Genomic DNA, 16,725 nt, shown 5'->3' on the forward strand with positions numbered 1-16,725 from the left:
GGGGGCGTGTGAGGTTTGGCGGCCGTTTGTGTGTGATGAGGTGACACGTAAACAGGGTGAAATACATGAGCCAAACAATGATTTAAATTGAATTTTCACGTGAAGTGCCGACCGTGGGCAGTTAAACAGGTATGTTTGAGTTAAGGCAATGATCAGGTAACAGGTATGTTTGAGTGACGACCGTAGCCAGTTAAACAGGTATGTTTGAGTTAAGGCAATGATCAGGTAACAGGTATGTTTGAGTGACGACCGTAGCCAGTTAAACAGGTATGTTTGAGTGATGACAATGACCAGTAAAACAGGTATATTTGCAGAAGTGCGGAGAACAAGTACAGGACAGAGATTACAGCCCAGTTGTTCACCAGGAAAGATTAAGAAGAAATTACACAAAAATGGCAGGATGATTGATATGAGCGAATGAACGAAGGGAAATAAACACATAAATAATCCCCAATGGGGCATAAGGGTGAAGGGAGCGAGAGGAGGAGGAGGAGAGGAAGGAGGGATGGAAAAAGGGGTGACAGTTGGGGCAAGATGGAGGGAAGAGGGAAAGAGAAAGGGAGAGAGATTAAGTCAGCGTGTCAGAGAGAAACAGCTAATCAAACAGTGCAGTGATAAGAGAACCAGTAGAGATGCTTCAGCTGCAGGAAGGAGCATAGAGCCAAAATGGAGAACTCATGCCAGTCGCCACATTCCACTGTTAGAGAAAAGCATGCGCTTAGCAGGACTATGAGCCTTTGTACCTTTTTTTATGATCTCTGAATTTTACGCGTCCTACTTTCTTAGTAATGTAGGTTGACCAAAAAAAAGCAAAAAAAAGCCAGACGGACAGTTTTGACAAGATGGCCTGTTCTGTAAAGCAAACCCCCAAGGCTGCCCATAGGCCTTCATCTGAAAACTGAGACGCAGTGAACGATGACATGACTTTCGTTTGTAGCCATGCACTGTCAAAACCTGCTTTTCCAGCTCCGTGACAGTTAGAACTATCTCAGCTCTAGGTGATGGTTTGGGTAAACATAAATCTAGGGATATTTGTTTCCTGAATGTACCAGAATTATTGTGGATAATGACGGATTGATAAAGACATGCCTTTGCCCCTTCACAATACTGGTCTGAAGGATTGTCTGGATTAGCTACTGCTACCTACACACCTGTTATGCTATATATTTTGACTATGGGTTTGACATGGGTTTGTAAGGTAAATAGATACCCTCGTAAATAAGTATTAAACAACAGAAGCAATCTGAACAAAAGTGACCAGAAAAAGCTCACTAAAGTAATCTGACCTAACCTTGAGTTTGGGTAGAACATTAGTATATATAGTATGTATGTGCGGGTGACGATGTCTGTATTAGCAGATCTGCAGTGGACCTGGGGGGGTCTACATTCACCCCCCCCCCCACCTGGGGCCGGGGTGCTCTTACCCATCTCGTGGTAGAGGGAGCCTTGCTTCGCCATGATGATGGCGGGTTTCCGTGGCGATGGCATGTCAATCTTCATCAGGTCGTCACAGCATTGCTTCCACTGGCCTGTAGGTGGAGAGAGGGGAGGGCTGGTGATTTCATTCATCCATTCTCTAAAGAGGGGAGGTTAATTGAGAGTAGGAAGCTCTGGGAGGAATGGAAGAACAGTTGATGTGGGAGAGAGAGAACAGGGGTGAAGCCCCTGGGTTCAGGGGCTTGCTCAAGGGCTCGACGGCAGAGTTCTCCCTTTTTTCGTTTTGGAAAAAGGGAGAGACTGCATCCCTCCTGCCACACTCACACACACACACATGCACACACACACACACACACACACACACACACACACACATGCAACTGGCCAGGCAAATATTTCACAGAATTCAATCACATTGTAGATCACAGATACAGTAGATTAGATTCCATAATATCAGTTATTGCTTGATTATTATTAGTCTGTCCTCTGTCTAATCTAACTTGAAATGAAATAGGTTCCGGCACAAAAAAGACAAAAATTTACAATATTTCTGCTCTCACATGCCAGATTTCCCAGTACACATTCTGGAGATTTCAGAAATTCTGATAGAATTAATGTTATCTCATACAGGTGACGAGAATGTGTATGTGTGTGTGCCATTTTACAAGTCTAACGTAGCAATATTGGAATGTGCAACCACACCTACAGTAACTCAACAGGTGAGAGAGAGAAGATCACAGCAGCCTGGTTGTATCGGTTGTAATCTAAGATTCCCACTGTCCCCCTATCCCTGTCTTGATGTGTAGAAAGATCCAATCAACCTGACACTGAAATGTTCTAGGCACAAGAACAAGCTATCCTCCTCCTCCATTGTCTGAACGCTCTAGTGCATGGAATTGGCTCAGAATTCAGCATGACATAGTAAATAATGTAGGTCAAAATTAAAGGTAGGTTATATAAACACAAGGAAGCAAATTAAGCTCTGACAGTAATAGGTTGCATGATATTTTCAGAATGTCAGTTATTAATACCTGCCATTATGAAGATGCCAGTAAATTCTCACAGTGTTTATCACGTGTTCGCTAGGATGATTTTGTTGCTATTGTTTGGTTATGTAAGCTATTTACCATTGTTCCTACATAAGCGTAGATCATTCTTTTGTGTCATGTTGTATAAAAATGGTTTTATAGACATAATCCACTGTCAGAGTAATCTACAAGGCCCAAATCCTTATCTTTGTAGTCATTCCTAGCACTTGAAACTGTATTTCCCTCTAGAGTCTTTCAGTGCACTCGTCCCTGGTTATGGTTTTGCACTTTGTTGTACATCGCAGTGGATAAGTGATGTAAATCAACACGTTAAGCTACTTTCAGTCAGGGGGGTAAGATAAGATAAACTAGCAAGCTAGCTATTTGATGCTAGTGCAGTGGAGATACATTATTGCAACCGTAAAAAAATAAAAGCGTTATGGAACGAGAACCTGTGGTGTATTGTGGACTTGTGAATCGTGCCTAACCACCCCATTAGCTGTGCCAATATCTATGATATACCACGGGTTCTCGTTCCATAACGCTTAACAAAATACATTTAAATAACATGCAATAAACCTGGGTTTGGGATTAAAAGTCCTCTGCTTTTAAAACCGGTCTTAAAAAACAATGTTCTATGCATTTACCCTTTTTACTCAACTATTTTATAATTTATAATTACTTACTGCGTCTTATTTTTACTGTGTTTTTCTCCATGTTTTATTCTTTCTGTGTTATTTTAGCAATTATGTATATTGCTGTTGTATTTACTGTTTGTTCTTCTTTAGTGCTGCTTTTACTGTAACCCCAGTGCTGTCATTTTTACACCTATCTTTTATGTTATGGAAAGTTATGCTATCCTTGAAGTATATGTATTGTTATTATTATTATTATTATTATTATTATTATTATTCAGTTATTCAAAAACATAGGCAACCCCCAATTGACTTCCATTTTGTGGAAGCTCAGCTTGTAAAGGAGTACCTGAAGGCCTTGTTAGTTTTTTAGCGTGAAGCAGTGACCCCCCCTCTTGGTGTAAACACACTCACTCATGTCGTAGAACTGCTGCCAGAAGGCCTCCATCCAGCGCTGTGTGTCCGCCTTGCTGTCAGCGCTCAGGGTGTGTGTGACGTCCTCACCACCGTACTGGTTACTGACGGAGATGCTCTGCGCTTTACTGTGGGGGTCCTTCTCTGCAGCACGGATGCGCGTCTCCTGGAAAACGCACACACACACACATTTCAAAACAAACACTCTGTACATTTCAGTATGAAACTACTTTGGCAGAAAAAATGGCTGAACTATTTAGTCATTAAACATTACTAATACATCACACAGCAACAACAAAATAAATACTGTCTTTACAAGTGTTTCAGTTTTGTAATAAGATTCACTGTTACTGTTAGCTCAATATGTGAAATTTTCATGCCCTATTGGCTGATCTTGAGCCTCACAGTCTAACCAAATTGGCAATATTTTTGGCTTATTTAGCAAAAAGATTGCAGAAATAAGATTATAAGGCTCAATATCAGACAATAGTACTTGAGATTTACTTTTTTTTTGTTTTTTGAAGCATACATTTATGCTACCAATCATTTTATATATACACATGTCCAGAGCAACTACCATATTATTCCAGCAAGTAGGACTTTGTGAGAGAGGACACCATCAACTGTAGGAATATTCAGACTGACAGAATATTAATATAACAAATATCATGTCAGTCTTAAGTTTTATTATAAAATCACCAGCAGACCAGGGTCAAATACATAATTGTTTTGGATTCAAATACTTATCTACACTTTACTGTGCTTGTCTGGTGTATTGGTGTATCTGGTGTATACCCACCTTTGGGTTGTCTTTGTTGCTCAATTGTACCAGGCAAGACCAAGGCAATTACAAATTTGACCCAGGTCTGGTTAACAGAATGTGACTGAAGCAGAAACTGTGTTGTGACTCCGCCACCAGCAGATGGCAGCACACAGCAGTAAATTTCCATCCACTGTGCTACTGAGGAATCTTATCTGGAAAACTGGACTGGTGGAATTACACCTCTCCTGAACACAAGCCAGGCCTTTTTTTTCTCACTAGTGATGTACTCATCAATGAATCAAAGAGAGTAATAACGGACTGAGTGACCCTACGATGAACGAGAGGTGAAGAATGAAGTCCTGTCTGTGTTTTCATACATAGGAAGTGGGGAGACATCGTAGATGGGTGAAACCTTTGTCACACACTGACACACAGATTGAGTATGTCATTGGCACGTGTGAACTCTTGTGACCGCTTGCACAGACCACTAGCCGCAGATTAGCGACCGCTAGCACAGGCCACAAGCCGTAGATTAGCGACCGATAGCACAGACCACTAGCCGTAGATTAGCGACCGATAGCACAGACCACTAGCCATAGATTAGCGACCGATAGCACAGACCACTAGCCGCAGATTAGCGACCGCTAGCACAGACAGCTGGCCGAAGATTACTGTCGAAGAATGGCCATTCCGTGTTGGAGACTCTTTGACGTAAAGCTCAGATTCTACATAAAACAGTAACTTAAAACAAGTAAATATTTTCTACTTCAGAGAAGAAGAAAAAAGTATCTCTTTTTTAGACAGACGTATTTGCAGTGTAGAAGCCTGACCTTGTTAATGGCGATGGTGCAGACTGGCTCCACTTTGGCCTCCACATCCTCTTGCCTGTGGTAACAGAACAGGTTTGTCCCTTTCAGGACACCGTAGATCTTCCTCCAGCCCTGGGGCTCCCCACCCAGCTGCTGTGAGAGGGGGGGGGGGGGGGGGGGGGGGTTAGAGGGGCAGTTCAGCGGCAGACCAGGGGGGTCTCCTCAGGTAAGCGCAGGGGTCCCACACTCACCTTCACCCTCAGGTATCCGCTCATCATCTCCTGAGTCATACAGAGGGGCTGTGCTGCCAGGCGACAGCACACACTGCCGTACAGCGGCAGCCAATAGGAGCACTCCTCTGTGAGCGGGGGCGGGGACAGAGAGGGACAGAGGTTTTATTTCATAACATTTCAGTCATTAGTTATTATTTAGGCAGTTTTTTAAGTGGAACCTTTGTTTCAGCATAACAGCTATTCATTCTGGCAGGCAAAATATGACGAAACACCTTCTTGTCGTGTTGTGTTTATTTTTCCTCATTGGCAGCTTTGGCAGTGTGTATTAGACTGGACTGAACAGGGGTTACAGACAGAGAGAAGGTTCATTTGTAAATGTGTACCATTGAGTTCACAGAGAGAGAAAGTTCATTTGTAAATGTGTACCCTTTTAACAGTACATTACAATTTGGCAGCATTTACACAATGTAATGCATGCCAATAAAACAAGAAATCACTCAAACAAGACTGAGTGGGAGGGAAGGGAATGAGAGAGAGAATGAGAGAGAGAAAGTCAGAGAGGGAGCGAGAGGGAGGGAGAGGGAGGGAGGGAGAGAGCACGAAAGTAGATTGATGGAGTGACATACAGAGGGTGACTTCAGCACTGCCTGTAGGGCCTGTTCAAATTCCTGCAGCATATTTGGGGTTTACTTGCCCTCCATATTCTTCATTGTTACAGACCTAATGTCAGGGCCGAGCAACATGCTTACTGCTGCCACAACCATAAATACACAATCACCCCGGCCTTGTCTGTGTCAGACACTGGCCCCTGTGTGTGTGTGTGCGTGTGTGTGTGTGAGAGAGTGCACGTGTGTGCGAGTATGTGTTTGTGTTCAGACCTGGTGTTTGCCATTTATTGCCTTTCTGTGACTCTGTAAAGCCTCTTTGTGACAGTATTCTGTAAAAAGCGCTATACAAAAAAACAATAATAATTTGAATGTGCGTGTGAGAAGAAGTGTGTAAGAGTGAGAAAGAGAGAAAATGAACAAAACAGAATGTATTATTTTCGTACCAATCCCCCTATGCCAAAAACAGCCCTGACAGTGCGCCTGGAACACGCACACATACACACACCCACCCACACACGAGCATGTGCACACAGACACACACATATACACACAAACACACACACACACCGAAACACACAGATGTGCACTCACACACACACACACACACACACACGCATGTACACACAGACACACACATATACACACAGACACACATACACACACACACACACACACACACACACCGAAACTCACAGACGGTGATTCGCAATCACGCACACACACACCCACCCACACACGAGCACACACACACATATACCCACAAACACGCACACACAGACACACACACACACCCACCCACACACAGACACACACACACACACACAGACGCACACACACAAACACACACACACACACACACACACAGAAGCACACACACGCTCATTGTGTGGGGTGTGAGTTCACACAGGCATAATGAGCCAGAGCTACTCTCAGCCTATTTGTACGCTCCTAATGGTGCTTTGCTCCTAATTGGAAAATGAAAGTGTGCTGTAAGCAACGCAACGCTACGATTCCCACTGGGATTTTAAAGCTTCATCTAGTTCCCATTTAAGTATCAGATGAAACCCAGTGAAACTGGCCAGAATTACTGTGAGCTGAGCCTGGTGGGAGCACACTGTAAGAACGCAGACCGGGGAGGCATACGTCTGAAAGAAGAGGAGAGAGCACAGGAGGAAAGAGGGGATGAGGAAAGGAAAGGAGAGGAGAAGAAAGAAGGGAGGAGAACAGAGAGGAGAGGAGAGATGACTTACCGTTTCCTGTGATGGAGAGGTCTTGAGTACGGAAGCTGTCCTGTACGTGGGCGAGAGTCAGTGTTGTGTGTGCGAGGAGGTGGTACTTCGGACCCCTGCAGACAGACAGACAGGCAGATAGAGACAGAAACAGTATCTTTAGTAAGACTAAAATTCTTGATGAGATAGACTTAAATGTTCAGGTTTTTGCCGTGTGTAGTGTGTGTAGTGGGATCAGGAGGCACATTAACCAATGCCAGTCATGCGTCCTCAAATACAAGGTCAGGTCACTGCCTCCATTTCACATGCTAATCAGTCCAGTATTTTATTCAGCTCAGCAGTGTAGATCTGACAGTCTCAGACTAGGCCAAGCCAAAGATTTACACCCCCATCCCCCGACACATTAAAGGCAACCTGAAATCAAAATGAACTTTTTCCTCAAATGAGTCGATTCCTCAAAACCATAAAAACACTTCTTAAAGTACGGAATCCAAAAAAATGTATAAAACGGTAATACTTCAGTATTTCCACACAGTCGAATCGACTCCCCGCTCTTCAAAACTTCCCCCTGAAAGACCAGTTACACTGGTGTATACATCCTATCGCAGTAGCCAGGGGCTGCCTCTAACTTCCGCTTCAGCTCGACTTGAGGAAATGTCGGCCATTTTGACTGCGCAGTGATCAGCGGCGGGTGACGGTGCCTGACGGGACAGGACTCACGGCACAGAGGGCGGGGGCAGCAGCAGGGTGGCCCCCCCGCCGTTGGTGATGGCCCCGCCCGGCCCGGTCTCCATGGTGGTGCGGAGCTTCTTGCCCGCCGACCGGCCCAGGGAGCTGCTGAGTTTGCTGGCCAGTTTCCGCGGCGTGCTGCCCGCCGAGAACTCGTCCTCCGAGCAGCAGCTGTACAGCTCCACCTTCAGCTCGAACCCGGGGCTGGCCTCGCTACTGCGGGACCACATACAATAACCGCCATGTTCATTACCAGCCTTTCGTCTACATACAATCTCAAGGTGCTACAGAAAAGAGAACGGGATCTAAAATGTACACAAAGAATGAAGAGAAACGGGGACAACACTGCTTTCCTATAAAAGATTACCTATAAAAGTTTTTAGACCTGCTTTAAAAAAGCTCATATACACAGATACACAGATACATAGATACACAGATACATACACACACTCACAGAAACCCATCTGTTACAGCAAGACTGTATTGGACTGGACATGACAAGGAAAATGTTCCTTTATACTTAAAAAATAAAAAAAATAAAACAGAAATCTGGCTGCCTTAATATCAGTAAACTTGAGCTACTAGGTTCAAGTTCACATTTCTGTGACATGGCATTCTGGTCTATGTAGTATTCTGGTCTTAGCCCAAACTATAACTTTCCAGCAATTCAGCATGACAATGACATCAGCGCTGAATAAAAGATACAATAAGGACATTGAGGAACAGAGCATTCAGACTGAGATGAGCGACTGTTAGAAATGAAGACACATCCACCCACACACACATATACACACACACACTGTTAGAAATGAAGAGGGAGAGAGACACTCACATACACACACACACACACACAGATGGAAAGAGACACTCACACACACACACACACACACAGATGGAGAGAGACACTCACACACACACACACACACACACAGATGGAGAGAGACACTCACACACACAAACACACACACACACACAGATGGAGAGAGACACTCTCACACACACACACACACAGATGGAGAGACACTCACACACACAAACACACACACACACACACACACACACACACACACAGATGGAGAGAGACACTCACACACACAAACACACACACGGAGAGAGACACTCACAACACAATGGTGTTGTCGAAGCAGATGTCAGTGAGAGTCCGGTCCACCATGACCATGTCTGTATCGTAAATCTCCCCTCCGAGATGGAGCAGGCAGAACACCGCACAGCGGTGCAGCTCTGAGAGAGGAGAGATTATTATTATTAAGAGTCACTCTCCTTAATGCATGGGAAACTGTATAAAAGACTGGAGACAAGTCATTGCTTTGTGTGTGTGAGTGTGTGTGTGTGTATGTGAATATGTGTGTGAGTGTATAGTATAAGCATGTGTGTGTGTGTGTGTGTGTGTGTGTGTGAGTGTGAGAGTATGTGTGTATGTGCAAGTGTGAGTGTGTATATATGTTTGTTTGTGTGTGCGTGTGTGTGTACATGTTTCAGTGTTTGAGTGTGTGTGTATATATGTTTCTGTGTGTGTGTGTGTATATGTTTGTGTGTGTGTGTGTATATATGTTTCTGTGTGTATACGTTTCTGTGTGTGTGTGTGTGTGTATATGTTTGTGTCTGTGTGTGTGTGTGTGTGTGTATATGTTTCTTTGTGTGTGTGTGTGTGTGTGTGAGTGGCATACCCACTCTGTCAGTCTCAGGTGCAGAGGACCCCAACAATTCACCCCCGCTCTACGCTCAAGATGTCCTTGACTAATGGCCTGGCCAAACCCTGTCTCAGTCTCTACCTGTCTCTGCTACCCCTCATTAATATGCAGATGTATGCAGACGGATTCAGGGAGGTCCTATTGTCCAGATGCTTGCGGTGTGTTTATGACACAGCAGAGGATTCCCAACCCCACCACAACACAGAGAGGGGGTGTGGGTGGGTGGTTCAGAACAGCATTAAAAAACGCTTACAAAACAGCCATTACGATGAAAAACACCAAATGTGTCCTCCTCCCTAGACCGGGTATACCAGCTGGAACAGGCCGTGTAGTCTACACGTTACCCATGTAAATGGTTAAAGATGGGATTCCATATCAAACATTGTACATGATAATCCTGGTCAGATCTGTCTCCGGTGCATTTTGAACCCTGACGTGGTTTAAGGGGGGGGGCTCACCTCCTTTGTTCTTGAAGTACTCCGTGTCCTTCCACATCAGCGGGATACGCAGGTCTGTGAGGGAGGGGGGGGCAGGAAGTCATAGGGGTCGTCATAACGACCCAACACACGGTCAACATCTGACACACAAAGTACAACATGAGCTCATGACTGAGCCAAAAGGAAGTTGACTGGGCTTACATTTGTGTGAGTGTGTGTTTATGCCAGTATGTGTGTTTGTGTTTTCGTTAGCGTGTCAGTGTGGCTGAGTTTGTATACGCATGTGTCTTTGTAGCTGAGTGTGTGTGTTTGAATGTGTGTGTCTCAGTAGCTGAGTGTGTGTGTGTTTGAATGTGAACTTGGCTGCTGGGACCCATCAGAGTACATTAAATTAACTCATATCTCCTTGATTGCACTCCCATTAAATTCTGCACGGTGTTTTCTGCAGCACTTGAGCGGTTTATGGCGCATATAATTGAAATGAAATGAAGTCTGGGACACGGAATTAAAAAAGAGCAAATGAGTGTCTGTGTCTAGGGGTGCAAATGTGTGTGTACCACACGTCTGCTCATTCACACACAAACACACACACGCTTGCTCACTCACTCACATAAACACTCACACTCACACATGCATATATACACACACACACAATCTCTCTCACACATGCACACGGACCCATCACACACACCTAAACATACACACCCCCACCCACACATAAACACACACACTCACACATGCATACACATACGCACAATCTCTCACTCACACATGCACACGGACCCACCACACACACACACACACTCACACACACACTCACACACACACACCAACACACACACACACACACACACACTCACACACACACACACACACTCTCACACACACACACACACACACACACACACTCACACACACACAGACACACACACACTCACACACACACACACTCACACACACACACACTCTCACACACACACACACACACTCACACACACACACTCACACTCACGCACACACACTCACACACACACAGACACACACACACTCACACACACACACTCACACTCACGCACACACACTCACACACACACAGATGGGGTAAGGGGTTGTACCCATGACGCCCCTCTGCGGCATGTGTGCCGTTTATCAGGATCCTGTAATTACCACATTCCCCAGAATGCACCTCAGGGGTTCCTCAGTGGGGGGTGTAACTGAGACCCCCCCCCCTCGAGCACATGGGTGGTGAGGCTCATTCATCACCCCCCAACCTCCACCCCTCAACCTCCACCCCCCTCTGTGTGACGGGTGGGATCCCCCATTAGACGCTGATGTAAGGTGACAGACTGCAGGCTGCAGTGGAGGTAGTCAATAATGAGGAAATTACAGAGAGAGCACTGAGCGGCTTATAGGGGAGGGTGTGTGTGTGTGTGTGTGTGTGGTGTGCTGTGTAGCATGTGTGCATGCCTGTGTGTATCATGTGTGTCTGCCTGTGAGAGAGAGTGTGTGTGTGCTGTGTAGCATGTGTGTGTGTGTGTGTGTGTGTGTGTGTGTGTGTGTGTATTTGTGTGCATGCGTGAATGTGTAGCATGGGGGGCAACTTGAAAATCTCTGGCTCAGTGTAAATTCCGAAGGGTCTGTAGGATTCCTGGTAAAGGATTTGATTGGTTCTGAGCGTGTGTGAGAGTGTGCGGTACTCTGAGTGTAAGGGAGCAGAGCAGACAGACAGACAGACAGACAGGCAGACAGGCAGGCAGACAGACAGACAGACAGACACTGGGCTGGATTCTGACAGGGGTCCACATTCCCCTTTCCCAGAGCCCTGCTATGTGAGATGTGTGTGAACACTGAGCATCTTATAGGGGTGAGAATACAGCCAATCAGAGCGAGACGCAGCCGGTACCTGAAATGGCCACTTTGCCCTTGCAAGGGAGTCGGTCGTCCAAGGGCCCAGCATCAGACGACCTGCGGCAGAGAGAGAGAGAGAGAGAGAGAGAGGGAGAGGGAGGGAGAGAGAGAGAGCGAGGGAGAGAGAGAGAGAGAGAGAGAGAGAGAGAGATGGTCACGTCCTCTTCCTGCTGCTTCCACAGTCTGTACCTACACTACCTCAGGCTTCTGCTGCTCTGTAGTTCTACACTGTCTTAACAACCGTCGTTTTTAAACTTTTAAAATTTTTACTTAGATGCTACCTGACTGAGATTATGAATCATGCTAGTTGTGTGGTTATGAGCAAGAACTGTCAAATAATCTCTAGACGCCATCTAAGTATGCAACCTCCTGACACACAAACACCCCACACACACACACACACACACCCCTCTCACCTGCGCCCCACTCTCTGCATGACCTGGGCTTCCTTCATCCTCTGCAGCTCAGACATGTAGGCCATGATGCGGCCGTTGCAGGTCAGCAGGCTCTTGGCCGCCTCCAGAGCCTGGTCCCTCTGAGAGCAGGCTGCCAGGAGCTTACAGGCCCCGTCCCGCATCCTGATCTCATAGTCTATCTTCTTCTGGATGTCACTGTCCTGAGAGAGGGAGGGAGAGAGAGAGAGAGAGAGGAGGGTTACCACTCTGTCTAGAGCCAGGGCCCCCGTTCTTCCCACTATGGGGGTTCCTGTTTCACTATTAACACCATGAAAAACAAAATGGCCGCTTTCACAAAGAGATATAAACCTCCTCATGAACATCAACCCTTTAAGGTGTGAGGCAGAGCCGTCAGTAATTGACCTGTCATAGTAGCACCCTTTCAGGGCTTAGCTCACTCTCACAGTCCTGTTTATCAGGTCTCCTGCACCCCCCTACACACACACAGAAAGCGTTTTGGTGTCTGTGTGCAGCAGAGCGTGGTGGCGGTAACGCGGGTAACAAGGTGGAAAGTGCTGGGTGGCCTCCTGCCCTCCACTTGCCCCCCAAGAGCAGAGGGAGGGGGGCTGAATCATTGATGAGGATCCACCCTGTGGGCTCGATCACAACCAGCACACACGCGCCAACTGCCCAAATACTGACACACACCCCACCCTCACAACCAGCCTACTGCCCAAATACTGACACACACCCCACCCTCACAACCAGCCTACTGCCCAAATACTGACACACACCCCACCCTCACAACCAGCCTACTGCCCAAATACTGACACACACCCCACCCTCACAACCAGCACACACACACCTACTGCCAAAATACAGACACACACCCCAACCTCCAACCCCCACCCCGCCCCAAACTGCTGTTTCAGGCACGAGCTGTCCAGAATAATGTGTCTTAGACCCCACTCCTGGCTCCTTTCAGAATAACACACACACACACACTCACACACACACACACTCAAGCTGGCTTATCCAGGGCAGAGGGGCTGGCAGGGGGTGACAGGGGAAGGATGGGGGGAGACGGAGGGATAGAACAGCAAGAGGAAGAGAGATAGTCAGTGACTTTGCACTCCTCAAGGACATCACGTGTACATTTTAGGCTAAATAATAATGTACACTGCAGTCAGTAAGTATTTGGACAGTATTACAATTTCTGTTTTGGCTCCGCACTCCAAAATAACAGAAATTGTACCTCTGTCCAAATAATTGCACCGTAAATACATTTCAGCATAATGTTAAGCAGCACAGTTCACATGTAACTGTGTGTGCTTTATGTGTATGTGTGCATAGAGAGAGAGAAAGTAAAAAGCAGGAAGACAGGTTTCAGCAGCTCAAACTCAGCATGGTAGACTAATCCACACGTCTGTCCATGGCAGCATTCCATCAGTGCTTCATCCACGCAGATTACCGCCTTTTCTCCACTTCTGACTGTTCACTCTATTCTCCTCTCTCCTGCCCATTCTCTCTCTCTCTCTCTCTCTCTCTCTCTCTCTCTGTGTGTGTGTGTGTGTGCGTGCGCGCGCGTGCGTGTGTGTGTGCGTGTGTGTGTATGTATGTGTGCGTGTGCGTGTGTGTGTATGTGTGTGTGTGTGTGTGTGTGTGTGTGTGTGTGTGTGGTGTGTGTGTGTGTGTGCATGTGTGTGTGCGCGTGTGTGTGTGTTGACATTCTAATTAGCGGCACACTGCCTTCTGTGTCCTGCCGGCATCTCCCGTTGCCGTGCCAACCCACCACACCCGCTTCACCCCCCCCAGCGCTCTCTCTACATCACCGTTTTGGAGCTCGTTAGCGTCAAACCTGTGTTCCAATTAAAACTGAATAAATACCACACGCAGCTTTAAACCCACCCACCCTCCTTGTATCTCCCCTTCTTCTCTCCGCTGGGCCCACAACTTATTACTGCTGCCCATCACTCTCTCCTACAGAGAGAGCGAGAGCGAGAGAGAAAGATGGAGGGAGAAGGAGAGGGAGCAAATGTGTGTGTGTGTGCGTGTGAAAGAAAGTAAGTTTAAGTGTGTGAAAGTGTGTGTGTGTGTGATGCATGTGTTCATGTGCTCACTATTCGGGGGTTTAGGCCTGTTTAGGTGTTTGCCCTACTCTGTAAAAAGTCTTTCTGACAGTATTCTGTAAAAATTGCGATACAAAAAACAATAATAATTTGAATGCATGCGTGAGAGAAAGCGTGTGGCCGTGTGAAAGAGAGTTTATGTGTGTATGCGTGTGAGTGTGTGTCAGGTTGTTTTTGTGTAAGTGTGTGCATGTGTGTGAGATTACGTATGAGTGGGTGTGTGCATTTGTGTGAGGGTGTTTTTCGTGTAAGTGTGTGTGTGTTTGTTTGTAAGTGTGTCTATCTCTGTGTAAGTGTAACTGTGTGTGTGTGTGTGCGTGCGTGTGTGTTTTGTATGTGTGTGTGTGTGTGTGTGTGTGTGTAGCAGCGGGGAAGCAGCTCCAGTCCTATTTTAGCAGTGGTGAATGTAATACCTCATACCTACAGGCAATTTAGACTCTCCAATCAGCCTAACCTGCATGTCTTTGGACTGTGGGAGGAAACCGGAGTACCTGGAGGAAACCCACATAAACACAGGGAGAACATGCAAACTCCACACAGAGAGGCACCGGCCAACGGGGATTCGAACCCAGGACCTCCTTGCTGAGAGGCGGCAGTGCTACCCACTGCGCCATCCGTGCCACCCAGAATTTAAGTTGAAATTTTTTTTAAGTCAATCTCAAATACTTTCAGCACAATCTCTGATTTACAAGGGAAACACATGGTGGAGCTAAGAAGGCTTGTCATTGGATGCCTCATCCATGGAGGCTTCCATTGGCAAGCCTCGAAAGCACTTTCAAAAGACAAGCTTGGAAAAGATGACCCTCTGAATGGCACTACATTATCAGCCACCAAATTAGCGTTCCTCTCTAGGATTCCTCTAAAAATAAGAAAATGTAGCCTACTTGTGAAATAATTAGTTCTGCGACCTCGTGTGGTACTTTAATGAAGATTTCGACTCCAGTGCATTCCTATTGGACACGCTCCAAAACACGTCCAGTCAGCATCATCTACCCCCGGGGGCTCTCTATTCAGGAAAGTGTTGACAAATCTTTCTCTTTTACAATAACATTGATGATTTTACACATCCAGAACCAAGTCTCAAGACTGCATAACCAAGCTGTGATTTTATGGATCGCCTACAGTTTGACAGAGAATCTGTCCTGCGTCAGTTGGAATCTGTTCCAGTTTTGCTACCGAAAGTATCAATAACAGTCACATTTTGGCAAGGAGACAAGGAGATGTTCGGTTACATTATGAAATTCTGGGAGCAATTACACTCCAAGTTACAGTGATAAAAAAATCTTCCACACTGGCTGTAATGTGGCTAGGTTCATAGACACAGTAAATGTGTGTGTGCGTGCATGTGTGTGTTGTATGCTTGTGTGTGTGAATGAAAGAAATGGCACCGGCACCCCACGCCACCACCCTGGCAATGACACAGCCAAAAACCTGCTGGCTCCAAGAGCCACACACTTCACCCTATACTGTACAGCCTAAATCATATAGAACAAGACACAGACAAAGAGAGAGAGAGAGAGATCACATTAAATATATCTGCATGATTCCATCATTGCCATATTAGTATTTTATTTCTACTGATTGTGGCCCTTCTGGAAGTACTTTAGTAAAAATGGGAAAGATAGAGAAAGTAAGCAAGAGGAGAGACAGAGAGAGGAGAGAGATATATAGAGATATTATTGGTATTGTTATTTTTGCAACCATTGTTGTTTGATGCAAATAATCGTTTTAGAAATACCATGCTGATGGGTGGTCATGCCAATGCCATTTGGCTTATATGAATTGGTACGTATGTAAAGTACGTTGAGCTAAATTCTACGTATGAAAGATCCTATAAAAAAGCTTTTAAAATTATTTTATACTATTGTTGTTATTATTATTATTACTATTTGGACTGCAGGGAGAGGGGTAGATATGTGGGAGGGCACATGACCAGGCCGGTACCAGGTAATGAAGCGCCAAGAGCTGACAATGAGCCCAGATGAGGAGAACTGGATAGAGATGGAATCTTCCCCTGCGATGAACTGATGGCAGACGAGCGTGAGACAGAGAGAGAGAGAGAGAGAGAAGGGAAGAGAGAGGAGGGGAGGATGGGACATGGTTGGCAGGTCTCACAAAGGAACAGGGCCACTTTGAGGAGTCCTGTCCGCACGGGAGTGCGGCCTGCAACAGCAGCCATTTTGGGGTCACCGATCAATCGCACCGCTGGGTTTCTGTGTGGCTGCAAGTGTGTGTTCTCAGCTGGGAAAATTAATAACA

General features: G+C 46.1%; 1 protein-coding gene across 5 annotated transcripts in view; it reads right to left on the reverse strand.

Moving 5' to 3' along the window:
• rtkna (rhotekin a) overlaps positions 1-16,725 on the reverse strand; it is an 84,594-nt gene that overhangs the window by 6,645 nt on the left and 61,224 nt on the right. For 3 of the 5 annotated variants that reach the window (XM_061261530.1, XM_061261533.1, XM_061261534.1), the window contains exons 2-11: positions 12,359-12,558; positions 11,938-11,999; positions 10,056-10,109; positions 9,010-9,127; positions 7,877-8,101; positions 7,178-7,272; positions 5,338-5,444; positions 5,108-5,239; positions 3,515-3,680; positions 1,425-1,529 (exon numbers count right to left, since the gene is read on the reverse strand). In XM_061261530.1, the coding sequence (XP_061117514.1) occupies positions 1,425-1,529; positions 3,515-3,680; positions 5,108-5,239; positions 5,338-5,444; positions 7,178-7,272; positions 7,877-8,101; positions 9,010-9,127; positions 10,056-10,109; positions 11,938-11,999; positions 12,359-12,558 (1,264 nt within the window). The remainder of the gene's footprint in view (positions 1-1,424; positions 1,530-3,514; positions 3,681-5,107; positions 5,240-5,337; positions 5,445-7,177; positions 7,273-7,876; positions 8,102-9,009; positions 9,128-10,055; positions 10,110-11,937; positions 12,000-12,358; positions 12,559-16,725) is intronic. The other 2 variants (XM_061261532.1, XM_061261535.1) reach the window with 1 other exon arrangement.

Source organism: Conger conger, chromosome 11 (genome assembly GCF_963514075.1).
Source record: "Conger conger chromosome 11, fConCon1.1, whole genome shotgun sequence".
NCBI lineage: Eukaryota > Metazoa > Chordata > Actinopteri > Anguilliformes > Congridae > Conger > Conger conger.